This window comes from Micromys minutus (assembly GCF_963924665.1).
Source record: "Micromys minutus genome assembly, chromosome: 1".
Taxonomy (NCBI): Eukaryota; Metazoa; Chordata; class Mammalia; order Rodentia; family Muridae; genus Micromys; species Micromys minutus.
Window position 1 is genome coordinate 253,510,823 of NC_137969.1, and position 27,092 is coordinate 253,537,914.

Consider the following 27,092-nt stretch of genomic DNA (forward strand, 5'->3'; position numbering starts at 1 on the left):
TGAGCTGCAAGAGTTTTCATGAACAAAGCCTGAAACATCAGGGTCTCATGCAGCAGGGACTCTGCCAGCCTTGACTCAAACTTGTTCACCTCACATTTTGACAGGAACAAGACCTGGTCCGGGGCCCAGTTTGTGTCGGAGCGGAGCAGCGTGCTGGTGTTTCTGCCAGGTGTGGATGTTATAATTTTGTGACTGGAATTTTAATCCTCTGGACAGCATATTTGAGCAATGGTGTTCATGTCGCCTGTTCTTAGACATGAGAACATGAGCAACTGTCACTCAGTTTGGCTTGTCTGTAACCTTTGCATTGGTACAAAGAATTCATAGTAAGGAAGAGTACCTTTGTAAGGCAGGCTCGTCAGCTTCACAGTTTCTGGTAAGATGTTTTGCTTTGTTAAGAACATGGCTTTGTGTGGTCATTGAATGTGAAGTGATTGTCCTGTGTTCGCAGTGAGTGTGGCATTCTTAATGAGAACTAAGCACGAAGCCCTGCAGAGTCAACAGCAATCTCTGCGTCCTTTCTCAGTGCTAAGGAAAATGGGCTCTTACTGCACCTTTCTGAAGAGACTCAATTGTGTCGAACGGCACTTTGTCAAAATGACTTTATCTAGCAGTGTAGTTTGATGAAGTTATAACAGTAATTCACATATTTTGTAGCTGAAAGGGAACATACAGGACATGTGAGTACTGTGCGTGTGGCAATGGGAGCAATAGCATGAACAAGAGAAACTTAGTTTTGGAATATAACATGTGAGTTTCGAATCCTTGTCACATTTTCTTACTGAGTAGACTTGTTTTATGTACAGAAACAACTATTAGCTGGCAGGTGCAGAGTTCACATCTGTGTGTGTTTGTCACATGACTTCTGGGTATACAAACTAAGGAAAAGGCAACGGCAGAGCTACGGTGCTCCTCAGTAGACCCCGTCCCCTCACATGGGGTAAACAGCCCGGCGAGGCAGTTACAGTTTTTCCTTCAGCTGTGTGACTTTCTGTTGCATAGTAATGTAAACCAAGCCTGGCATATCATGTTGACAGGTTTCATTAATTGACTTGTTTCGAGCAGATATGAATTTGTTTTCTCAGGACTGCTTCAACAAGGCAAATTGGATGTTTAAAACAAGAGTGGTGTGTTTCCTGCTGTTAGAGCACTTAGGCATTCTGGAGCAGGTGCAAGGAGACATGCTCCCTGTCAGGCACCAGGCTCCTCCCAGGCTCCTCCCAGGCTCCGCCCAGGCTCCGCCCAGGCCCATGCAGCCCCCCTCCAGCTTTAGCCTTGTTTGTGTTCCACTTGCAGGGCCATCACATGACATTCCTGTACCTCTGTCTCTTTCCTCTTTTATGAGACCAACCGTCCAGTTGGATGAAGGTCCCAATGCACTGTACCAGGACCACATCGTAGCTCCTGTGTGTGCAACGACTGTGTCTAAGTTAGGTCGCTCACATTTTCAGAGTTGGAGTCCAAAATGATTTTGGGAGACACAGTTGAACATGTAAAAGACTCAAACATTGATAATTCACATGAGGCACAGTACATATGCAGATGCTGTAAGTCAGTACACATTTTAAACCTACTGAAAAGGACCAAACCCTTAAAGTATTATTGCTAGTTTTATATTCTTGGGATCTAACCTAACTCCCTGTTCAGAACCCACCACTGAGTCACACTCCAGTTCATTGTTTTTTTGTTTTTGTTTTTGAGAATTTTCACATAGATTTGCCTGGTCAGGAGCTGTCTGTGTAGCCAAGTCTGTTTTTGAACTGGACATTACCCTGCTTCCCAGTTTCTGAGATTCCACACTGGAGTTACCTTATTTGGTTTAAATTTTTTTTAAGATGTATTTATTTATTTATTATATGTAAGTACACTGTCGTTGTCCTCAGACACACCAGAAGAGGGCATCAGATCCCATTACAGATGGTTGAGCCACCATGTGGTTGCTGGGATTTGAACTCAGGACCTCTGGAAGAACAGTCAGTGCTCTTAACTGCTGAGCCATTTCTCCAGTCCCCCCCCCCCAATTTTTTTATTAGAAACATTTTATATTTCATTAGAGAAAATTTGGAAAACAGGAGGGAAGAGAAGTTACTTACGTGGCCAGCACTCTTCAGTAGTTACTGCTCTGACAAGGAAAACACAGAAAGAATGTATATATTTTAAAATAACTAAGTTATTACTAGTTAATGTCATGATGCATTTGTCCTAGCTCTGGCACAAAAGGCTGTAGAGTCTAACTGAACTGGGAAGGTTGTCTTTGAAAAGTTACTATTTTATCTTGAAGTTAACCTAATAAAGGAAGCAAAAGACTTGCTCAGTAAAAAAAAATCCCTTGCTCAAGGATTGGTAGGGGTAACACTGTAAAAATGGCCATCTGCCCAAAGCATTCTACAGAATCAGTGCAGGCCTCATCTAAATTCCAGTGCAGGTCTTTAAAATAATTTTAAAATTTATATGGAAATATAAAAGACTAGGATATCTAAAACAATGCTGGAGAAAGAAGTGTTATGCCTGATTTTCAGTTATGTTAGAGAGCCATAGAATAAAAACAGCATGATATTGGTCTAAAATAACTGAGGACTCACCTATGAGCTAGCACTCACCCCTGCAGTCACCTGTGAGTTCACATTCACCTCTGCAGTCACCTATGAGCTAGCACTCACCCCTGCAGTCACCTGTGAACTAGCACTCACCCCTGCAGTCACCTGTGAGCTAGCACTCACCCTGCAGTCACCTGTGAGCTAGCACTCACCCTGCAGTCACCTGTGAGCTAGCACTCACCCCTGCAGTCACCTATGAGCTAACACTCACCCCTGCAGTCACCTGTGAGCTAGAACTCACCCTTGCAGTCACCTGTGAGCTAGCACTCACCCCTGCAGTCACCTGTGAGCTAGCACTCACCCTGCAGTCACCTGTGAGCTAGCACTCACCCCTGCAGTCACCTGTGAGCTAGCACTCACCCCTGCAGTCACCTGTGAGCTAGCACTCACCCTGCAGTCACCTATGAGCTTGAACTCACCCCTGCAGTCACCTATGAGCTGACATTCACCCCTGCAGTCACCTGTGAACTAGCACTCACCCCTGCAGTCACCTGTGAGCTAGCACTCACCCCTGCAGTCACCTATGAGTTCACATTCACCCCTGCAGTCACCTATGAGCTAGCACTCACCCTTGCAGTCACCTGTGAGCTAGCACTCACCCTTGCAGTCATCTGTGAGCTAGCACTCACCCCTGCAGTCACCTGTGAGCTAGCACTCACCCTTGCAGTCACCTGTGAGCTTGAACTCACCCCTGCAGTCACCTGTGAGCTTGAACTCACCCCTGCAGTCACCTGTGAGCTTGAACTCACCCCTGCAGTCACCTGTGAGCTCGAACTCATCGAAGTCACCAGGATCTTGACAAGAGGCTAAAAATACACATTGGAGAGAAGACAGCATCTTCAGCAAATGGGGCTGGTCAGACTAGATACCATGTAAAGAGCAGAACTAGATCTTATCTCACACCCTGTACAAAAGTAATTCCAAGTGGGTACCACAGCTTAGTATCCGATAGAGAAGGTGGGAAGCACATTCACCTTAGGGCACAGGAAGAACTCTATTAGGAGGACCTCAGGAGTGCAGGCATGAGAGCAAATGGGACAACATTGTTCAAATGAAGGCGCAGCTTACAGGGTGAGAAAAAAATACATCTAAGGGTTGGTGTCTAGAATATGTAAAGAACTCAGAAAACTAAACAGCAAGAAAACAACCCGGTTAAAAACCAAGGCAAGGAAATAAACAGAGTGCTTAGAATAAGACAGTGGCCAAGAAAGATGTTTAAATGTAGAGTTTATTTTTGTGTGTTAGAGTTTATTTTAAGTGGTGTTACCTGTAATATCTGTGCACTGTGTGCATTGCTTGGTGACTGTGGACCCTGGAGCTGGAGCTACAGATTGTTCTCAGTCACCATGTCAGTACTGGACACTGAACTTTTGTCCTTTGGAAGAACAACAAGCTCCTTTAACTTCTTGGCCATCTCTCCAACCCAACTGATAAAAAGTTAAAAAAAATACTTTTAGCGATCAGGGAAATTCACATTAAAACTACTTTGAGAATTCATCTTATTGCAAACAGACGGCTAAGATGAAAGAAAACCACTGAACAGCAAGGATGGCAGGGGTGGGTGATGTGGGCACAGCTATGCTGAGGACCGGAGGGTTCCTGTCTTCCTACAGAGACACTTGCTCATCCGTGGGCATTGCTGCTCTAGCTGCAATAGCCAAGACACGACAGCAGCCCAAGTGTCCGCCAGCTGACGGGCAGTAAAGATGGGCCACAGACAGTGGGATGCTGTTCAGCTGAAAAGAAAGATGAGACCAGTAACTTTGCAGGTTAAATGGGTAGAGCTGAAGACAACCATTCTGTGGGGTGACAGAACCCAGAAAGGCAAACTGCATGTTCTTTCCTGTGGATACAATCTTTGACTCTTTAGATATGTGTTTATTTTACTTAGTTTTGAGACAGGGTCTCACTACGTAGACCAGGCTGACCTTGAACTCACAGAGCTTCTCTATCTCTGCCTTCCAAGTGCTGGGATTATAGAGTTCTGGGTGCACATCCCGCCTCCCTCTTCTCTCTGTGATTTAATTTGAAGTACTTAGAGAAATCAGGAATCCTATAAGGAACCATGGTGGGTGTCAGATTTCAAGATTGGAGGGATAGACAAAACTTGTAGGGAACTAAAGGGAGTAATGGGACAGGAAGGGTTAAATCGTGTAATGGGTTGGGGACAAGGCAGAGGTGAGGGTATAGGGAGGTCCAGCTAACACTAAGAGCTTTGGAAATGCGATACGGAAACCTACTACCATATGATTCCTATCTATAAAAGCAGTTTAAATGGTCTTGCCCTATGATAGGGCAGAGACTCTCAATACACCAAAGTTAGGTACCAAATGAAAAGCTCAGTGCCAGGTGTAGGTCACCTCTTTTTAGGTGATGGTCAGTGGAAGTCCCATAGACTCCCACAGATTGCAGGTACTGCCATTGCTTTGGGTGACCCTCCCGAACGTGATGGTAAGACCCTGTTGCTAATGTACATGACTCATAGGACATGGAGAAATCAAACAGATACAGACCTGGAAGGTTTATCTCTTACGGGTTAGTTTTAATAGTGCTGGAAGGTTCTATATGTGCTAACTGGGGAGATCAATAACATTGCCCAGCTGTGAACTCTGACCTACAATAATGATCTGGCTGGCAGGGTAGGCACACTGGTACCGCAGTGGCAAGCATAGATGTCATGGGAGCAACCAACTACTTTCTCCAGGGAGAAGCCTATTCCACAAGGTGGAACTCATAGCTGTTCCTGGAGGCTGGTGAGTTCGTAGGCCCTCAGGGAGAACCTAATATCAGCATTCTGCTAAATGGACATAATAAAAAACTATTCCCCACGTTCTTATCTTTATATGTATAGATTAATCTCTCAGCACTCAGGAAAGGAGCATCTTTTTGCAGTAGGTGTTGATTTAATAGAGGCCCACATTTAATGACTATGCAGAGAATGAAAGTCTATGGAATACTAAGCTCTAGATGACGCACTGTCCCCCACCCCAGGGCTCAGTGATCATTATGGAGGAGCAGAAGGATTGTAAGAGCCAGAGGGAGTAGGTGTATGTAGAGAAACATTGCTGGAACATGACAGTGTTGCTACAGACATGAACTCACAGTAGCCATGACTGCGTGTACTGGGACATGTACAAGAAAGAGCCAGACAAATCCCAGCGTGGATTGGGGTGGGTGTGGTGGCTTATGAAGTTTCACCCCTACCCAAGAAGCTATGGAAATTGATTGTGACTGGGAAGAGGGAAAATCAGTTTTTTTCAAGGATGTGGCTCCCCATGCACCAGAAGATGTCTACCACCCATGCACATCCAGGTAGCACCAAGTGAACTCTGGGAGGTGTGTGTGTGTGTGTGTGTGTGTGTGTGTGTGTGTGTGTGTTTTAAAGGGGCATATGAAGGTAGGAGAGGAAAGTGGATTGGCATTAGTGGGAGAAATGGGAGCACCAGGAATGTGGGGTCGATTTCATCAGAACACAATATGTGCAGGCATGAAATTCTCAAACACAAACCTCCTGTTCTCACGGGGAATTGGGCTGAGCAGTGCTCTGAGACCACAGACGTGCCTGTCTGCCCACCCTGTCTGCACATGCTCAGCAGCAACTCAGCTCTCACTGCTGACTCTGATCTGTGCTCTGCTCTGGGGTTGAGCTCCGGGGGGCAGGGCTTCCCTCTGTGGACTGCACGTTTGCAGAGTGTGGCATGGTGCATGAACAGGTCTTCAGAGTTTCTCTGTTGAGTGCATAAAGACAGAAGGATGCTTTAAATAAGTTACCATTTTAATTGAAATTTTAGTTTTTAGCAATAAATTCACATTTGCCTTCCCTCTCCCTAGGTCTGGGTGAGATAAATTATATGCATGAGCTTCTCACAAACATGATTCACAAAAGGTATGTGTAGACGAAATCCTTTGTTTTGGCTTTTAGAGCATGTGCTGCTTACACCTGACACAGTCTGATTATCTCACTGAACTGTTACTTGCGTCTGCTATGTGTCATGTGACATTTTATTTTAGTGCTTTGTTTCTTAGGTTACAGGTCTATCCACTCCATTCCAGTGTGACTTTAGAAGAACAGAATAATGTATTTTTAAGTCCAGTCCCTGGGTACAGAAAGGTAGGAGGCTGGGAAGATGAGCTGTGAGACATAATCACGTGACTGGAGAAGGACTGCTCCTTGAGCCTCTCTCCCACTGTGCCCCAAACTGCTATTGAGTTACCAGGCCATGTGTTGATGGGAATCTGTGCCCCTTTGTGTTGTTTGTTACTTTGTAAATCAGTTACCTGAAAAACAAGATTTTTTGTTTTGAGACAGGGTACTGCTATACAGCCTAGGCTGTCCTTGAACTTGAGGTCACCTTGTACCGTCCTCCTGAGTTCTGAGATTATAGTTATATACCACCATGCCAGAAGAACTAAGATTTTTGTAAAGTTGATTTCCTGAACCCCTAGGGCCCTGCTGCCTGGGAGCGATGACCCTGTCAGAAGCTGAGGCCTCAGTCCTCTGGAGGTTGTCAGCTTTTGCTACTCCTCAGAGCTCCCTGGGAGGATCCGAGTCTGGAACTTGGAGCTTTTGGCTCAACTCTCAGATATTCTTGAAGATGTTTGCAATCTTGAGGCAAACTAGACTTTGGACACTACTCTAGGATGCTCAGGGTGACAACCCTTGCTCTGGATTCTGCCTACTTTTGCTTTTCGGCTTTTGGCAAGTCCACGGGTCCCAGCACTAACGGTTTCATAATGGGTTCATGAACAGATCCTTGGCCGTGTCATAAATGCCTCTTCTAAGCACCACTTGTGCTCTCTGTGTCTGGTTTTCCATGTAGTGAGAGCTTCTTGGTGAGCTGTGACCTGCATAAAGTACGAAGATGGCACATTTGTCATTTAGAGCCAGTGTATATACTGATGAACATCAGGACCCTTTCTAACTGTGGGGCCCATCAACCTGTTTTGTTTGCTGCTCCACAGATTATCCTGTCAACCAACATTGCAGAGAGTTCTGTCACAGTTCCTGATGTCAAATATGGTAAGGCCCTTCTCTGCTTGCTTCTCTCTGTAAAGAGGCGCTCTCGGGCTGTCTTCTGCTCTCCCTCTCCCCATGCTTGGAAGAGACTCAGAGATAGGCTCACAAGGGTCCAGTCTCTCATATTCTTGGCTCATCACTGTTTCCTCTGAGCATAAGTTTTCCTTCAGGCAGGGTCACCTCTAGTGGATGCTAGGGAATTTTGAGGCATCTTCTGGGAAACAGATTCTTGGTGCTGTTGGTGGAGTCCTGTGATAGATAGGTAGGCCAGCAGAGGTAGTGCGGAAGGAAGCCATGGCACCTGTATTTAGTTTGCTAACTTGTGTGTGTGTGATATGTATGTATGTATGTATGTGTATGTATGTATTATGTATGTATGTATGCATGCATGTATGTATTTAACTTGCTAACTCTTGAGTTGCTAACTCTTGAGGGACCAGTGCCTGTAACCATGGATACAGTACCCCTGCGAGGAAGACTGCATTATGTTGACTGCAGTCTGCTGGGAGACAGTTAGCCGAGGAATTACAGGATGATGCAGAGACAAATGTTATATAGGAAAAGAAATGGGGGAAAGGAAATTCTGGTTTGGGAGGAAAGATGTTTTAGGTAGGGCGCACCTTAGTTGGGTTACTATTGCTATGATGAAACACCATGATTAAAAGCAGCTTAAGAGGAAACCATTTATTCAGCTTCCATGTCACAGTCGCTCCTTGGTGGAAATAAGGACAGCATTGTTCTTGCTTGAAGTCACCAAGAACTGTGTTAGGACTGGTAGTGTGAGGCTCAGGTGAGAGGAGCAAGGTGGTGTGACCCAGCCTGAGAAGGGTGGGAGTCTGCCTTCTGTCTCTTCAAAGGACAACTTCCACCACACACAGGCGGTAGGTGCTGTCCAGAGGGAAGCTGAGGAGACTCAAGCAAGGAGAATCCTTGAAGCAAGGAGAATCTAGCTGACTCGTTAAACTCACAGCTGGATAGACAGACAGGCACTGAGACAGACAAGAACACAGGATCTGAGTCCAGACAATTCAGAACAGAACACCTCTTATCCCTATCTCTGGTATAATAAAAGTTTGGAGTAAGTCTAGTCTTTTGGGTGCATCCAGATAGGTCTTTATAATTTGGTTCTTAGATCTAAAAACTTCAGTTCTGACCTAGAAAGAGGCCTTGGTTTCCTGTAGCCAAGATAACAAGCAGCAGGCACACCCCAGAGGTCTGCAAGCCTGCGACCCCAGGAGCTGCCCACTCACTCTGGGCTCCCACCGCACCGCGCACTCACACTGTTTTTATGGCAGTTATAGATTTTTGTCTGACCCGAACTCTGGTTTGTGATGAAGATACAAATTATCAGAGTCTTCGACTAAGCTGGGCCTCGAAGACCAGCTGTGACCAGAGAAAAGGTAAGGCGCTTGTGGCGGACACCCTGAGGCCTTGGTGGTCACATGGTGCACAGGGGTCTTCCCAAGAGCTTTGTTTCAGTGTTTTCTCTCTCACTCAGATACTTCCTTTATATGGGGCTGGTTTTAAGTTGAAGCACCAGTATGTTGATTTTCAGTCACCTTTGGCTCCATGTTTCTCTCTTGCACTGTCTTATGTCAGCTCCAAAGGGACAGAGAGCAGTTACCCCAGTAGTCATCACCACTCACGTGAGCTACCTGAGTGACTCTGACACACTTGTCTTGGACTGCCTCTAAGCTGGTGTTTGTAGGGCCTCATGTGGGATGGATGCTCTGTCCACAGAGGAAGTGAGTCTATAGCATGCCAGGCCCTTTGGCCTTTTCTGACCCACTTGTGAGAAATAAAGCTCCCTGGGCCCCCACTTTTCCCTTTGAGACAGGCTCTCACTGTGTAACCCAGCTGCACTTGGAAGTCATGATGTAACTCGTCCTAGCTCCCACCCTAACTTAGATCTCCTTGCTTTCGCTTCCTACATGCTGGGATCATGGCTATGTACCTTTCTGTTGTTATTTTTGAGTCAGAATCTCTCTTATGTAGCTCTGGCTGTCCATGCTATTGAGGACATGCTTGGCTTTTTTTTTTTTTTTTTTTTTTTTTTTTTTTTTTTTTTTTTGTAAGATTTGCTTTCATTCTACAAATAGAAATTGTCACACACGAAAGGGGCAGTTTGTGTCATCTTCTGCTAGGTGGAACCTGGCTCTGAGCTCTTGCATGTACAGTTCTTAGTTTATATCAAGTGGCCATGTTGAAGGATATCTTGTAGAAATAGCAGGACAGGTGGACACAGCAGCAGGGACATCCTGGCCAGGGGGGCTCATCCACAGGCTTCTGTTGTCACCCACATGGCTTCTCTGTGGTGAGCTCTTCCTTTACTAGTTTAACTAAATCTTGCAGGAAGTTTGTATTATTCAAAGTAATATGATTTCTATTGCATTTTGGCCAATTTGTTTTCTTTGGACACTTAACAATAGATTTCTTTTTAAAACTTTGGCTATAGAGTAGAAAGCAGCCCTCAATCTTAATTTAACTAACTGTTTAGGATAATTTCACTTGGGATAACATCAGAATAAAGATTTGTTTTTACTGGCCTAGTATGGTAGAAGATAAAAGCTTCTCATGATCAGTGTTTAATGGTTGTCTTACATTTATCTCCACACCGATGTTAAAGTGATCAATACCAAATGGAGCTGAGCCGCTCTTTTGCAGGCCGTGCTGGGCGGGTGTCTAAAGGATACTGCTACAGACTGATCCACAGGGACTTCTGGGACAGCACCATCCCTGACCACGTTGTTCCTGAGATGTTGGTACGAAGTCTGTCACTGTCAGTGTTTGCTCTTTCTATATGTGTAGTTTTTTTTATTCTGTCAGACCCTTATACTGCTGAGACCCTCCCTTCCCTCCTCTCCCTCCCCCTCTCTATTTTTTGAGTTCTTTTTGCTACTCTTAACTGTGTGTCATGCCTCAGGAGTTCAGCAAGTAGGCCAGCCCAGGGACTTACTGTCTGTGTGCTCCGCGTGCATGGCGAGAGCATGCTCCACACAGACTCCCAACATTAGAGAAGTTGTGGGAGGTTCTGACCTTTCACGATGTAAATTATTATCAAACTCGGATTATTGGGTGGCACTGTCTTAGCTCTGCTTGTAATTATTTCTAAAAAAAATTAAAAAATTTTTTTTATCTGTTGTGTATGGGTGTTTTGTCTGTCTCCTAGTAGGAAGTGCCTGTAGAGGTCAGAAGAGGGTGTTGGGCCCTGTGAAGCCAGAATTTCAGGTGCTCTCCCACCACACCAGGGCTGGGAATCAAAGCCTGGTCCTGGAAGAGCAGCAAGTGCTCTTAACCACCAAGCCACCCTCCAGCCCCCCTGTTCCTAATTCTTAACCCGAGGACTGTTGCCCTGTGTCTGTTGGTCCTGTAATACTGTTCTCTTCTACACCTCAGTCTCTTCTGTTCATTTATAATGAGTAACTATGAATTGGCCTTTTCTTTACTAACTTCTACCTCTTCATCCCCTTATGCCCTTTTACTTCCTTCTTTCCTACTTTTGACTTTTTCTTCTTCTCCTATTTTTGGAATCAGGGTCTTGCTATGGCCCATGATGGTTTCAAACTCAAACTCTTTTTGCCTCCCCCCACCCCAGGTGTTGGGATCACAAGCGTGTACCATTATGCCCTGTTGGTTTCCCTCTCCTCCCCCACTTTCTGTTTTGTTTTCAGTCAGGGTCTGGTAGCACCACTGTTCTTGAACCTGTGTTCCCCCTGCCTCCATCTCCCACATGCTGGGATTGTGGGTGTGCTGCCACGCCCAGCATCCTTCTGTCTTGTCTTCTTCCCTGCCCCTCTCTGCTGTTCTCATCTCTACTGCTTTGCTTTCTCTCCTCTCCTTTGTACAAGTCCTGTGGGCAGTCGGGTGCTTTCGTGTCTTCTTGGTACTGAATTCCTGTTATTTCAGCGCTGTCCGCTGGGAAGCACAATATTGAAGGTGAAGTTGCTTGACATGGGTGAACCAAGAGCTCTGCTGGCAACCGCCCTGTCTCCACCCAGCCTGAGTGACATCGAACGCACCATTCTTCTGTTGAAGGAGGTGGGACATGTCAGCTACTTAGTAGTGGGGGAGCCTAACTTTCATAGTTTGTGAAGTAGTTTAGCTGTTAGGAAGCTGAGCATGTGACTCTAGTCCTAGCCTGCCCTTCAGCTCGCTTCCTTGGTGTTTCTGAAGCCCACCACCTCTCCATCCTGTGGCCCATCCTGAGCAGCATCCAGGGCTTGCTCAGTCACAGCCAGGCTGCTTTGCTCTTTCTCTAGTTTTGTTTCTCCACCTTGTCCTCACCCTCCTGCCCACCGCTGCTTGAGACTCTCTTCCCATCTGTTTTCCTTAGCCCAGACTCAAGCCCTGCTCCTGTGGCCTACCCTCACTGGCCCTGAGAGCGGCTGTATCCTAATGTTTCCCTGCAGGCATGCTTTGTCAGCGTAGGGATGCTAGGTGAGGGACTGCTACTGGAGCCTGCTGGCTGTGTGTGCTGTATTTGTGACACTTGGGACTGGCTGGGCCTGTGGAAATGCCCTTGCATGTTATCTCCCAGTGACATGACGTGCCTCCTACAAACACGGAAGGACTGAGTTTCAGGATCGAGTTGGAGCGTCAGCCTTTGCAGGTTACCTTAACTGTCTCAGAACCTCATTCACTAGAAGTTGGTTTGCACGACCTATCTTGCACTTCTGCCTTAAGGATAAAGGGAGTGTGACTAGGCCAGCACTCGTTAATGGCACTAACTTGTTTCATTAGGTTGGAGCACTGGCAGTCAGTGGGCAGAGAGAGGACGAAAACCCCCATGATGGTGAACTGACCTTCCTGGGAAGAGTGCTGGCACAGCTTCCTGTCAGTCAGCAGCTGGGTAAACTCATTGTGCTGGGACATGTATTTGGGTGCCTGGATGAATGTCTCATCATAGGTAAGTGTGGGCACAGGTGTGGGCACAGGTGTGGGGACAGGCGTGGGCGTGTGTGCTGGCACGTGCTGGCTGAAAGGCCTCATCCTCTGTTTTCTGTCTTTAGCGGCAGCTCTTTCTCTGAAGAATTTTTTCACTATGCCTTTTCGGCAACATCTGGATGGATATAGGTATTGAATATTATCCCTGTGGGGGTCACCTTCCTAGGGGCACTAGGTGACACTTTATCAATTGTTTTCAGGAACAAAGTGCACTTCTCAGGTAGTAGCAGGAGTGACTGCCTAGCACTTGTGGAGGCGTTCAGGGTGAGTGTCTACCCTCTGGAGGCAGAGGTGCCACCCAGAGCACCAGTGTGTTCTCACACCCTGGCTGTGAGTGGATGGAGGTTCTTCTTGTGGTGTTGGTAAGGGCTCCTGGCGGCCCTCACAGAGTAGCAACTCCTGGATGGAGTGGTGGGTGGTGTCAGAGGCAGTTTCCTAAGGCTTATTAAAAACATTAAACGTGAAAATTTTCTCTGTGTAGCCATGTGCTGACATTGGAACTAAATTAAACCAGCTAGTGAGTTATTTTGAACCTGTGATCTTGTTTCAGGCCTGGCAGGCTTGCAGACAGCGAGGAGAGCTGCGGCATCCCAAAGTTAGTCACGTTCCCTTCTTGTGCCTCAACTGTAGCTGGTAATGCTCAGCGTCCCTACAGCTCTGTCTCAGCTTGGTCACAGCCTGTGCACTGTGATGGCATTAAGACCTGTGGTCACTTCGAGCAGTGGCCTAGTGCTGTCCTCTAGGAGAAGCAGCAGGTGCATGAGTGACCTGGCCCTGCTGTTTGTGGAAAGCGAGCTGTCAGCTAACAGAGTGGTGTTCTAGACCACAGCTCTGCCTCACACTGCTGTGGGCCTGCTGGCTTCGGGCTAAACAAGTTGGCTCAGAATGAAGGACACTGTAGCCTTTCCTACTTTCTCTGAGTTTAGATAACTGTCTTAACAGGAACCTAATCCAGTAGCCTGTATTTCTTCTCTTTTTCATATAAAGCCATTTCTTCTAAACTAATTAGGTTCCAAAGACCTTTGGTAGGCATGACTGTGTATATAATCTTGCTGTGCCTCAGTGGGTCTTTACCAACAATTGTGTGAGCTGCCTTTTAAGACCCTCCACCATATTTATTATCTTCCCTGGAGCTACAATATAACAAGTCTTTCTGCAGTCTGGTCATCCTGCCTTTGGGTTTGGGGAACAGGTAAACTCATGTGTATGTGTCATCCTTGTGTAGTGCTTGTAGTTTGGATCTTGTGTTTTCCGATTCAGTGTGATGTTGGAGCTCTTATGGAGCACACGACCTATATGTGGTCACTCAAGGGCACTGTTAGTATTGCATAAGCTGAGTCCTCCTTGTTGAGGTTCTAGATGAGATGTGTATTATAGTAGAAGATTAACCTCTGACTTTCTGCCCTCATGTTGAATGTTGTGCTCTTATGTGTTTAAAGGATGAACTTGACTGGGGACGGCTAAATTACATTCAAATAAAGAGAATCAGAGAGGTAAGCTATAAAGTCTTTGACGTGGTTGATGAAAATAAACTGACTTAAAAATGGTTATTAAGCAGGCCAATGGGTGGTGGCACATGCTTTTAATCCCAGCAGTTGGGAGGCAGAAGCAGATGGATCTCTGAGTTCAAGGCCAGCCTGGTCTACAGCTACATAGAGAAACCCTGTCTCAGCCGTGAGGGGGTGAAGTACCTTGCAGTGTGATAACTGCTTAATTCTATAAATCTCTCCCCAAATACCATTTTATGATGAACCCGTGTAATCTTAGAGGCTACCTTTGTAGGTTTTTTCCAAGATAAGCATGTGGTCTTTCATTATTAACTGATTAACATAATAAGCCCATTAGGAGTAAGGCTTTGCATTTTCTGAGTTCTGATTTTTCCTGAGTTCTAGTATTTTCCCCAAGTGTTTTGTAGATTGAGACTGCCCGAGGGTTGTATGTCTCTGTGGGAGTATGGGCACATGTGCAGCTCGTGCCCAACCGTCTGTCTGTCTGAGATTTATTAGAATGTGATACAGCTAGCTAATCTAGCAATGACTGCCTACAAAGAACAGTCCAGCAGTTATTTAATACAAAAAGCTGGATGTCTCAACTGGTCTTCAGTATGTGCTGGAATTCCAAAGAAGTAGTCGCCAATGCCAGTGACGGATTAGACTTGCTTGAGAGAAAGAGAGAGAGAGAGAGAGAGGGAGGGAGGGAGGGAGGGAGGGAGGGAGGGAAAGAGGGAGGGAGGGAGGGAGGGAGGGAGGGAAAGAGAGAAGGAGGGAGGGAGAGAGAGAAGCTTCCTTCTCCCATGGCTCTTAATGTAGGCTGCCAACAGACAGTGTGGCCTAGATTAAAGAAAGATCTTTCCATCTCAAAGAATATGTATTAAAGGGTTATCTTCTTACCTCAGAGATGCAGATTAGAAGTGGGGCTTTCCACTTCAAATGAGTTAATTAAGAAAAAAATTCTTCACATTTCCCCAGCCATTCAGGTTTTCGTTAATTTCATATGTAGTCAAGTGACAGCCAGGAATGGCTATCACAAAGCTCAAGTCAGATTTTGGCACTGAGCTACACTGTAGTTGTAGGATGAGCATCTTTCTGGGCCCAGGAATAGTTTTGGCAACCATTTAGTAATCGAAAATGTTTATTTTTTCTGACCTCATATGTAAAACCACTTATTACCAGTGCCTTTTAGGGGATGTTTTTCTCCCCAAAGCAATTTCTCCCTATTAGCAGTGGCTAGCCTAGAACTCACAATCCCTGTGCCTCAATGTCTTAGTTCAAGTTTCATTACTGTGAAGATACCATGACCAAGGCAACTCTTATAAAAGAAAACATTTAGTTGGTGCTGGCTTACAGTTTTAGAGGTTCAGTCCATTATCATCATGGCAGGAACCATGGTAGCATGCCGGCAGACATGGCACTGGAGAAGAAGCTGAGAGTCTATATCTTGATCTGAAGGTGGTCAAGAGTAGACTGTCTTCCACAGGCAGCCATCTCTTCTGCCCTGAATGGAGCTTGAACAGTAGGAACCTTTCTTTTTTTTTTTTTTTTTTTTTTTTTTTTTTTTTTTTTTTACTTTAGTAGGAACCCTTAAAGCTCACTTACACAGTGACACACTTCCTCCAACAAGGCCACACCTGCTCCAGCAAGGGCACACCTCCCAATAATGCCACTTCCCATAGGTCAAGCATATTCAAACCTCCACATTTGGCCTTCTGAGTTCTGAGACTATAGGTATGTGCCAACATAACCAGCTAAGGGACAGGTGTTTGTGTTTGTGTGTGTATGTGTGTGTGTAGTATGTGCTTGATTGTGTATACACGGGTAGACCAGAGGCTGGTGGGCAGTATCTTTCCTTTAGTTACTTATTTTTGAGGAGGGTTTCACAGAGAACTTGAAGCTCATTGATCTGACTAGATTGGCTGATCAGTGAGCTTCAGAGATCTGTTCTATCTCTTGACCACACTAGGGTTAAAGCACTCACTGATGCCATCTAAGGGTGCAGGGATGGGTCTTCACTAGCCAAGGAATTAAAGGACAGGAAAGAAGTGTTACTGGAAACCTTAGGGAGTCTCAGTAGGTCATCATAGGATACTGGAGAAAGTAGGGTTCTAATAAAAAAATAATAGTGGATTCAAAGGAAAGCTCAAGAGCTGTGTGTGTGTGTGTGTGTGTGTGTGTGTGTGTGTGTGTGTGTGCTTGTTTGTTTTGAGACAGGGTCTTAATAACCCTGGCTAGCCAGGAACTTGCTTTTTTGTAGACCAGGCTGGCCTTGAACTCATAGAAGCTACCTGCCATTGCCACCCAAGTGCTAGGATTAAAAGCCTGTACCATCATGCCCAGCTTTGGAGTCTGTTTTGTGTCATGAACTACTCCTATGTGTGAGGCATGTCCTGGAGTGTGATTGACATGCCCAGTATCAATCTTTCAGAGAAAAGAGATTTTTCCTCTCCTAGCAGGTCTCAGTTACAAATATTTTCTTGGCTAGGGGTGGGGCTCTGTCCACTCTTCCTTCACCATGTTGGAGTTTTGTGCAGGTCAGATGTGTGCTGTCACAGTGGCTTATGTGCCTCAGCCCTGCTGTGTCTGGGAGACATTGTTTCTCCAGAGTCACTCACCACACTTGGCTCTTAACTGTCTTTCAAGCTCATCTTCCACACAGATGTTGTGAAAGGACAGGCCTGATAAAGACAGCCCGTCTGGGATGAGCTCCCAGACCTCTCATTGTCTCCACATGGTCCAGCTGTGGGTCTCTGTGCTAATTCCTATCCGCTGCAGGAAGCAGCTTCTCTGAGAAGGGCTTAGCACTGCACTTATGCATTGGTGTAACTGTGTCCTTAGGAGTCGCCTTACTGTGGCCTTCATTTAGCAGAACAGTAGTGACAGGTTTTCCCTAGGCCTATCTGGTCTCAGGTTCTTGACCTCAGTAGCAGTGTTGGGTGTGGGTCCCATCTCACAGGAGGCCTTAGGCCTATAAAAAAGATGGATACTCCCATACCCTGTGCCATTGCAGGCAGCTTGCTATAGTAGGTCACCAGGTTTGTAGGTGATTGAGAGTGAGGGTCACTTTTCTGCTCTGGTAGCCCAGGTAGTGCCCTTCAGCACCATGGGCACTAGTCAGTAAGGGTGAAGCTTTGTAGATAGATGGTCACCATTCCCATCTCTCATGAGGACACTCCATAAGTGTGTCATCGGTAGCAGGACTTTACCATCAGGTTAGGACAGGTAACCTTAGGCTTAGCAGTAGCCTGTGATGTTTTTGAGAGGAGGTCTGTGGGACTACTTTAGCCAACAGCTCAACAAAATGTAACCCATTTGTGGTAGTGGGGATTTTACTTGTTAGTATATGTTTGGTCAGGACGTTGTCTCTTTTGTTATATGGAAACTTGATTTAAATTTCTCTTATATAGGAGAAGCTTCTGAAATGGAGGCTTCCACACAGCTTTTCAAAGGGCCTTTTGTGTTATTTGTCCTCTCTCTCCTCTGCCCTGCCGCTCGAGCTTCCCTCATCCATCTTCCTTGGAAGATCCTGTTCTTCCTCCTGCTCTCTACAAGCTACCAGCCCTCTGGGTGTTCTAGATGAGACCCACATGTCTAAAGCTTGAAAACTAATGTCCACATTTAAGTGGAGGCTCAAGATTTGTCCTTCTGGGTGTGGGTTATGTCATTCTGGATGACAGTGTCTAGCTTCTAGCTCCATCTGTTTGCCTGAAATTTTCACTTTTCTTAGCAGCTGAATATTCCACTGTGTAGATGTACCACATTTTTATCATCCATCAGTTGGATTCTCTGGAACTGGAGTTACAGATGGTTATAGGTTTCCATGTGTGTGCAAGCATGCACACTCAACACACAGTGCTTTAGCTTAGGGTTTTGAACATATTAAGCATATACTTAGTAAGTTAATATGTCTTACTGAGTTATATCCCTTTTGGCTTATCATAGTATTTTTTCCTCTGTTTTATGTTTTTTCCTTTTAAATTTTAGTTGAGATACTTTAAAGTTGTTTATTTTCATATATATGTATATATATGTAATTGTATGTATGTATGTATTGTATGTATGTATGTATATGCTACTCTTGTTTTTTGCCTGCACCTATGTCTGTGTGAGGGTGCCGGATCTCCTACAAGGGCAGTTAAAGATAGTGCCCTTAACCACAGAGCCATCTCTCTAGATTCACAGTATATATTTTAGAAAATAGGCACTTAGTATAAAAATCTTTTAAAAACCTTTTGAGGGAACCCCTCGTGTAACCCTGGCTGACCTTAAGCTTACTGTGAGTTTAAAGACACAAGGTTGCAGTTGTAGTTTGAATCACAAACATAAGCTGAGGCTTGGGGCACAGTCCCGCCATCTGCTGCTCCATCGTTGCCCTGTCTCTCTTGTTTCTTATTGAGTAAGATGACTCCCAGTGTCTGTGCTGTTTAACCCAGTGGGGTGGCATTTGGCTTTACCACTTGGAGAAATGTCTATGCTTTGAGGTATCGGATTTCCATGTGCCCTTTAGGTGGCTGAATTATATGAAGAATTGAAGAACAGAATCTCACAGTTCAACATGTTTGTGGATCCTCGCCATCCTGTCTTGGATCGAGAGTATCCATACAAGCAGCGCTTCATCCTGCAGGTGTGCTGGGGCTTTCTTTTAGAGATTTATTTATTCACCTTCTCCCCCCTCCCTCCCTCCCTCCCTCCCTTCCTTTCTGAGACAGAGTCTTACTATGTAACCTTGGATGGCCAGGAATTCACCATTGTAGACCAGGCTAGCGTTGTTAACAGAGATCTTCCTGCCTCTACCTTTTGAGTGCTGGGGTTTAAGGAGTTTGCACCACACCCATCCCCGTCAGGCTCTGAGCCAGGCTGTGGCTGACAGTGTGATTGCTCTCTCTGCTGTTGGTACCAGCTGCGCCTCTGAAATCTGGGTACCATGGTGGTCCCTTCCTAATTTACACTCTTTCCTGCTGTTGTCACCATCTCAACCTGCTTTTTCTTAGTGAGCTTGGGCTGCCATGGGGGGCCAGTGTTAGGGCCTTTTGCTGTAAAGTCCAGAGACTACGTGTGCCCTCCTGTCGCTGTGTGTGCAGAGCGGGACACTTTGAACGCTGGGTCATGAAGGTGACTGTGGGGCGAAACCTTCCAAGAACTTTATAGAACGGTGCCTTACTTACACACGAAGAACGCTTCTGTTCAGACCTGCAGGGCAGGATTACCATTGCATTGTTTTAGTTACTGTCAGAAACACCAAGTCGAAGGCAGCTTACAGATGGAGGCCTTACAGTTCAGAGGTGAGTCCATGGCCATCATGGTTAGGAGCATAAAAGAAGAAAAGCCTGTGGCATGGTGCTTTATCAGTAGCTGGGAGCTTACCTGTCATTCGCAAGCATGAGCAGAGAGAGGGGATGGTGTGGGCCTTTTAAAACTGAAAGTCCACCCATAACAAAACACTCCTCCAACAAATCCACACCTCTGAATTCTTCTAAATTCCCCAAGCAGTTCTACCAACTGGAACCAAATATTCAAATATCTGAGCCTATGGAGGCCTCTCAGTCGAACCACCACATGCGTACAGAGCAGGGTTTGAGGTGGACGCCTGTAAACCGGGCATGGTGGGAAACTAGTTCTTTTGCAGACGGGCTATTGACACAAGGCCAAGGAGACCATGGTGTGCTTTCTGTAGGCAGATTCTTACTGAAGAAAGGGTTTGGCAGAGCCTTTAGATGTGAACATTGGGTGCCAGCTTGCTGTCCAGCTGGAGAGCCCCCCCCCCCCCCCCGAAGCGATGTCTCTACACCTGGAGGAGCACCTGGCCTGTGGGCCGAGGCTCGGTGTCTTGTGTCCACACTGGCTGTTCTCAGCAGCATCCTAGCTATTCTGAAGAAGAGATCCAGGGAGTATGGCTGACATGGGAACCACAGATGTGTGAGAGGTGCAGTTCATGTCCTGTGTTACAGTTCGTGCTGGGAGGGAAGAGGATTGAACATGTGCTTCTTTTCCAGGTCGTACTGGCAGGTGCTTTTTACCCAAATTACTTTACCTTTGGACAGCCAGACGAGGAGATGGCAGTGAGAGAGCTGTCCGGCAAAGACCCAAAGACAACAGTTGTGGTAGGTGACACGTAGGAAGGGTCCCAAGAAAACGGTGTGACTGTGGTGTCGAGATGGATGGCCTCTAGAGCAGTGGAGCAGGGGGTTGTCTGTGCTGGAACAAGTGCTGTGCGGATTTCTCCAAGTGAGCACTGGGCTAGATAACCTTTCAGAGACTAACTGTTCTCTCACAGCATCTTCATCTCTATACAGCATCTTTATCTTTATAGACCCCATTTTACAGAAAGGCCTTGAGAATCAACATATTCAGGGTGAATGCTGCCTTGAACATGTGTCATTGTCAAGGGTTTAAGGCCCTTGAGAGTAACTTGTTAATTGACAGTTTAATGGGACACAAAATCAAACGTTACTGGTTGGCAGCTTACTGTTGTAAGTAGCAGTAATCCCCCTGCCCTGACGCCCAACACATCTTAGAGGATATTAAGTCCAGACTTAAAGCCCCTTGGAGTCTGCACTAGGGAGTATGACCAAGGGAGAGCAGAAACAGCATGAACTAGAAGGTGCGACTAGGGAGGAGATCTACCCCTGAGCCATGGGCTCCATCAACAAACATAGGCTCATTTGTTGACAACTGCAATCACAAACTTGAGCACTGGGCTTTCATTAGAATCTTTGGTTGATCTAGGGCAATAAAAAGCACTTGGAAAAGTTGGATCCTGGCATGCAGTAAGTGCTCAATTCCTGCTCACTTTAGTTTGAGGTGTTATACTACTTTGCAGCTGTGGAGAGTCTGAGGATTGACAAGGACAGAGATATGGACTCTAAAACATTTCCGGTCTTGTCTTGAGTTGTTGAGCAGGCAAGATGGGTGCAGGGGTACAGTGTGTGCCTGGGGAAGGTTTCCACTTAAGGCTGCCTGCTGTGAGCTCCTGGTCTCATTTGCTCCAAGGACTGCCAGCTTTTTGTTACTTCTCTGATTAGCTTCTTCTGCACTCTCCTGTGGCCTGCCCTTCAGCTGTGGGCAGTGGACGAGGACACACTTCTCCACCCGTCAGCTGACACATGAATGACCATGCGTCATTCAAACTAAATCATAGCTAGTTTTGCTTTAGAAAGTCTGGGAGAGGGGGCTGGAGAGAGATGGCTCTTCCAGAGTTCAATCCCCAGCAACCACATGGTGGCTCACAACCATCTGTAATGACATTTGCTGCCCTCTTCTGGTGTGTCTGAAGACAGCTACAGTGTACTTATATACATAAAATAAATAAATATTGTTAAAAAGAAAGTCTGGGGGGAGCCAAACATTTTTTTAAAACAGTGTATTTTTCTCTGAGCTTCACATTAATCCTTTCAAGTTAAGGCTTTGCCATCATCCCAACAAGCTTGTGATGTAGCGGTTCTGTGGGTTTGAGCTTAGACTTGAGGCCAGGCAGTTGCTTTTAGCTCCTCGATGCCACCTGCAGCTAGTAGACACTTCACTCTTTGGGGACTGGCAGGGGCAGGGGCCTGAGGGACCAGAACGTGGGACACAGTGATCATCATGCTTGTGGGGCAGAGAGTATTGGGGGAGCTTTGAAGCAGCTGGAATTGAGACTGCTGGGTAGGAGCCTGGACCTGCTGCCTGAGGGGGAACAGCCTCTGAGGTGACCATGTCCCCTAATTCCTTTCCCGTCACTCTGTCAGAAAGGTTATGTCTCGGGAAGCTGCAGTTAGCATGATTATTTTAAAGTAACAAAAAGCAAAACAAAAAAAAATTTTTTTACTTCATTCAACTGTTAACTGTTTGAACAAGGGAAAAGCTAGCCTTCATTTCATGCATTTTTCTTCAATCTTAGTTATAATTTAAAGTCATGAGGTGGTCAAGTACACAGATAGGCCAAGTCTGCCATGTATTCATATGGGCTGGGCTTGCAAATGAGGGCAGCAAGTAGCCGCTTCTGCTCCAGGATGTTAGGGCGTCAGGTGGCTGACGGCGCTGATGTGCACTGTGTTCCCTCCCAGCTGAAGCACATTCCTCCCTATGGATTCCTTTACTACAAGCAACTGCAGTCTCTCTTCAGACAGTGTGGTCAAGTCAAATCCATTGTATTTGATGGTGCAAAGTAAGTAGCCGCCTTCTGTAGTCAGCTGCAATTCCTAAGGAGTCCCGACCTCCATGCTCAGAGTCCTCACGGGGCTGCATGTGTGTACAAGTATGTCTGCGTGGAGGCTGCTGGGTTGGCTCTCAGGTGGAAGAACTGTGGTGGATCTCACCGTCAATGGCAGCTGTCCCTTCTAGCCGTGTGACCTAAAGGGAGTGTGCTGGTGGCCCTGATGCATGCGCTCACCCTGGCTCTTCACAAGGTCTTCTCTTTAGTGTCCACCCAGATTCCCACAGCAAGTCATGAATCTAGTTCTTTGTGGCTGTGGGGGACTGCTCATCTGTGCTGCTTTAACTCATGGCCACCCGTCATAGGTGACTTTGGAAGACACAGAGTTCAGAGCTCTGTTAATTTGGCCCTATTTTATTAGCAGGTCAGAAACAGGTGCTTAATTAAAAGAATCACCAAGAGCTTTTGTTCCTGAAAGTAAATGCTTGTGCACACAAGATTACAGTCTTGAAACTGATCAGAAAGAAAACTTTCCCCAGTGCTAAGACTTGAACCCCAGGGCCTTGTCTGTGTATTCCTTATAATTTTGGCTTTTTACTCACAATGGAAATGTCACACCAATATTTCAGAAGAAATCAACTGTGTTCTTTTGGGTTTTGCCAGGACCAGTTAGAGATGGGAAGCACAAGCGGTGATGACTGCATCCTCTGTAGGAGCTGTGTGAGTGTGCGGCCCTGGGCAGTGCTCCTCACTAACTACCCTAGAGTTGTCAAGGACAGGAGGCTCGCTCCTGGGCTGGAGCTGTGCAGACCAGGACTTCTGGCTGAGGCCCCGTGAACTGTGTCGTTTCTGCATTGTGCTGTGCACGGGAGAGGCCTGGCTCCTCTGACTTGAAACTTACTCCCCTCAGCAAATAATCTGTCTTCAAACCAACTAATATTTCTACTGATTAATTAGGACAAAGAGTTTCTAGCGTTTTAAGAAGTATGCAGTGAGAATTTTTCCTAACCTTAAGAGAAATTAATGTTTTAGTACTTATTATATATTACTATTTCATGTTCTAATTCATATTTTATGGAACAGAGCCTTTGTGGAGTTTTCACGGAATCCAACAGAAAGATTTAAGACCCTCCCTGCTGTGAACTTGGCAGTCAAGATGTCCCAGTTAAAAGTGTCCCTCGAGCTCAGTGTCCATGCTGCAGAGGAGATCGAGGGGAAGGTGCAGGGCGGGTCGGTGTCAAAGCTCAGGAATACAAGGTATTTCCAAAGATTTCACCTGTGCCCTGTTCACAAACACATTCCTACGAGACCCCTGGACCAGCTGTAGCTGGTGCTGGCCTGGGTTCGCCAGCAGGTGGTGCTGTCCCTGAATCCTGGCATCATCTCTCAGTGGGTGTCCTGTCCTCAGTGGCTTTTTCTGTTTGGTAGATGCGATGCCTGCTGTGAGCCACAGAAGGACCGAGTGAAAGAACTTAGATCATTCCATTTAGATTGTAGAATTAGCCCTGTGCTTCCTTCCTTCCTTCTGAGGTTTATGAATTTCAGTTTGAGAATTCTTTTTTGGCAGAGCAAAAGTAGGCTCAAATGGAGGTTCATTTGGGCCCTGGTTCTTAGCAGGACTAGCTACTGAACAGTCATCCTCACAGCCTGGGTGGCTAATGGGATGCAGATCATTCTTTGGACACAGGTTTAATACTGTCTAGTACTTCCAACAGATTCTTCACCTTTAGGCCAAACCCTCAGTACCACATAGGCAGAAGTCTTCTGTTTAACCTTTTGTTTGAGTCAGGGTTTTCCTGTGTAGCCTTGGCTGGCCTAGAGCTTGTTGTGTAGACCAGGCTGGCCTCAGACTCACAGAGACCCAGGCCTGGCTTTCTCTCTCTCTCTCTCTTTCTCTCTCTCTCTCTCTCTCTCTCTCTCTCTCTCTCTCTCTCTCTCAGGGTCTTGTGGATATGAGCAGTTGGTGAGAGACAGACATGGGCACTGTAGATCCACCCAGTGTGTGGTGTGGGTTCTTTTTGCTTGTTTGCTGTATGTGGCTTGTGGACTTGTTAGTAAGACGTGTGTGGCTGTGGAGGCCAGTGGCTGACAAGCTATAACTATTTAAGAGAAGATCACTCAGTGAACCTGGAGCTCATCCATTTGGTTGGACTGGCTTGTCAGTGTGCCTCAGCCAGTGTGGAGGCTGTGTTACCTCTGGCTTTTTACATGGATTTGGGGACCCACGAGGACTCAGGTCCTCATGCCTGTACCAGGCATGGTATTTACCAGCAGAGCCATTTCCTCAGCCCAAGTTTTGTTCTGACCGGTTGGGAGAAGGTGGGTTTAGCTTTCAAAGATCCCTGTCTGTCTTTGTCCAACTGCTGACGCTGGTGCCCGGTGCTGTCTGACTGAGAACTGCTGATCAGACAAGGAGCTGGGCCTCTCCTTGCATTCTTTTCCTTATTTTAGGATAAAAGTATCAAGATGAAATTTTATGTTCATTATTATTTTTTCCTTTCACATCCTGTAGCATTCGGTCTTCCTGCTCTAAGAGGTCAATGATATTTCCAGGGCCTGTTTGATAATCTTGTATTTTATGTTAACATTATATTGAACTGAGTGTAGACTTTTTTTAAAGAAAGAATTTTTTAAAATATTTATTTCATGTATGAATACATGTACACTTGCATGCAGAAGAAGGCATCAGACCCCATTATAGATGGTTGTGAGCCACCATGTGGTTACTAGGGATTAAACTCAGGACTTTTGGAAGAGCACCCAGTGCTTTTAACTGCTGAGCCATCTCTAAAGTCAAGGTCTTCTGTAATCTGGGCTAGCCTCAAACTCCTGTAGCTGAGAATGATCTTAAACAGCTTCTGTTCTTCCTGCTTTCATCTTAAAACGTGTGTGTGTGTGTGTGTGTGTGTGTGTGTGTGTGTGTGTGTGTGTGTTTCTCTGTGTAGCCCTGGATCTGCTAGAACTCAGTCTATAGACCAGACTGGCCTGGCCTGGAACTCAGAGATCTACCTGCCTCTCCTCCTGAGTGCTGGAAATAAAGACTTTTGCCACCATTGTTCAGCTCACCTATTGTTTTAAATTGTGCTTATATGTGTCTGTGTGGGTACATGTGGACATGTGTGTGTGGGTACATGTGGACATGTGTGTGGGTGCCTGTGAAGACCAGAGGCTATGGATTCTCGTGGAGCTATGGGCAGTAGTGAGCTGTATGATCTGGTGCCGGGAGGTGAACTGCAGTCCTCTGGAAGGGCAGTCAGGATTTCTCTCGATCACTGAGCTGTCCCTCCAGCCCCAGCATGCACCAGCCCGTTCTATGCTGTGCTGAAGATCACACTAGGGCTTTGTAGAGACCAGACAAGCACTCGACGGACAGAATTCTTTATTTTCTAGTTGGTTTTCTGAAATGAAAAATGCAGAAAGGATTGCAGGCCTAGATTTAGAATCTATGTAGTTGAAAGCAGATCTTCTGTCTTTTAGTGTGTATTCCTGGAGGGGAGTGGGTAATTATTAGGGTATACATGGATTCCAGGACAGCCAAGGAAGTCACCAAACATTCTCTTTTGCAGTGAGATCAAACTTAACTTTTCTGGTTAGGTCACTTTTCTGTTTCTTTAACAAATACCTGAGATGATCAACTTGCAAGAGGAAAAACTAATTTGGCTCATGAAGTTTTAGTCTGTGATTGTCTGGTCCTGTTAATTCAGGCCTGGACTCCACCTCCCAAAGATCCACTGCTGCCTCACAGTGACCCCATAGGCCTTTGGGGAATGGTTAAGAACCAAACTCTAGTCCCGGGAATGTTAGAGTAAATCAGCTGGTAATTCACAGGTAGAAACCAAACTACTTAATTCTTACTTTCTCATTCCAAACTCCTGTTGTTTAGGGTGAACGTGGACTTCCAGAAGCAGACAGTCGATCCCATGCAAGTGTCATTCAATGCCCTGGACAGACCCCGGACAGTCGCAGATCTCCTCCTGACAGTTGATGTCACTGAGGTGAGAGTGTGCCAGTTGGTTCCTGCCTTTCCCACCTCCACGCCCGAAGATTCTGGTCATGCAGCAGGTTCACAGTGTGCACTGTGGACTGTGGGCCAGCCCCTCCTCTGGTGACCGTGTGCACTGTGGGCTGTGGGCCAACCCCTCCTCTGGTGAATGTGACTAGGCAGGAAGGGCTATGCTTGCCAAGGCAGGATGTGAACAAAAGGAAAGCAAGACTTTATCCTGAATCAAAATTAAAGTATTTAATATGCTAAAATAGCCAGTGCTGGGGCACACACCTTTAATCCCAGTATTTAGGAGGCAGAGGCAGGTCACTGTGTATTTGAGGGTAGCCTTGTCTTCATAGAGAGTTCTAGGCAAGCCAGGACCACACCCTGAGACATTATCTCAAAAGGGGAGAAAAAACCCTAAACATTTGACAATATAAAATTTAAAAAGTTAGTTGGCGTGACATATGCTACAAAATTGTTTACATCAACAAGACTAATGTTGAAACATTGTGTGGGTGTTTATTTCTTTCAAATAACTTGTATAGACTTCGGGATGAAGCTCAGTAGAGAAGCTCCCGTCTCACATGTATGAGGCCCTGGGCTCAAACCCCAGCACAAAAATATAAATCTACAGCTGCACTTCATTGGGGAATTTCATGTAGAAACGCTGCTGACTGTGGCTCCTGTGGTCTGAGACAGCCATGGAGGAGCGCTCAAGCTGTTCTTACTCGTGGACCTGCTTGGCCCTGCGCCTGGACTCAGCAGCTTCAAGGGCACAGGAGGCCCCCTGACATTGACTTATCTGGTCCAAATCCAGACCTCTCACAGCCTTTAGGACTTGGGCCATGGAGTCCCCTCGGAGGGCAGCATGTGGTTCATGCACTCGTTGCTGTTGCTGACAAGAAGCTCTTCACAGAGGCTG

At 46.1% G+C, this 27,092-nt stretch overlaps 1 protein-coding gene across 1 annotated transcript in view; it reads left to right on the top strand.

Annotated features, from left to right (window-relative positions):
- The window catches only part of TDRD9 (tudor domain containing 9), a gene marked incomplete at both ends in the record, with an annotated part of 90,458 nt that overhangs the window by 37,741 nt on the left and 25,625 nt on the right, over positions 1 to 27,092 (top strand). The window contains 17 exons of the mRNA XM_080941058.1: positions 105 to 169; positions 6,429 to 6,483; positions 6,624 to 6,708; positions 7,560 to 7,617; positions 8,910 to 9,014; positions 10,279 to 10,376; positions 11,521 to 11,652; positions 12,355 to 12,520; positions 12,624 to 12,687; positions 12,759 to 12,822; positions 13,109 to 13,153; positions 13,998 to 14,051; positions 18,559 to 18,675; positions 20,045 to 20,152; positions 22,094 to 22,194; positions 23,266 to 23,439; positions 26,066 to 26,177. Coding sequence (XP_080797184.1) covers positions 105 to 169; positions 6,429 to 6,483; positions 6,624 to 6,708; positions 7,560 to 7,617; positions 8,910 to 9,014; positions 10,279 to 10,376; positions 11,521 to 11,652; positions 12,355 to 12,520; positions 12,624 to 12,687; positions 12,759 to 12,822; positions 13,109 to 13,153; positions 13,998 to 14,051; positions 18,559 to 18,675; positions 20,045 to 20,152; positions 22,094 to 22,194; positions 23,266 to 23,439; positions 26,066 to 26,177 — 1,603 coding nt within the window. The remainder of the gene's footprint in view (positions 1 to 104; positions 170 to 6,428; positions 6,484 to 6,623; positions 6,709 to 7,559; positions 7,618 to 8,909; positions 9,015 to 10,278; positions 10,377 to 11,520; positions 11,653 to 12,354; positions 12,521 to 12,623; positions 12,688 to 12,758; positions 12,823 to 13,108; positions 13,154 to 13,997; positions 14,052 to 18,558; positions 18,676 to 20,044; positions 20,153 to 22,093; positions 22,195 to 23,265; positions 23,440 to 26,065; positions 26,178 to 27,092) is intronic.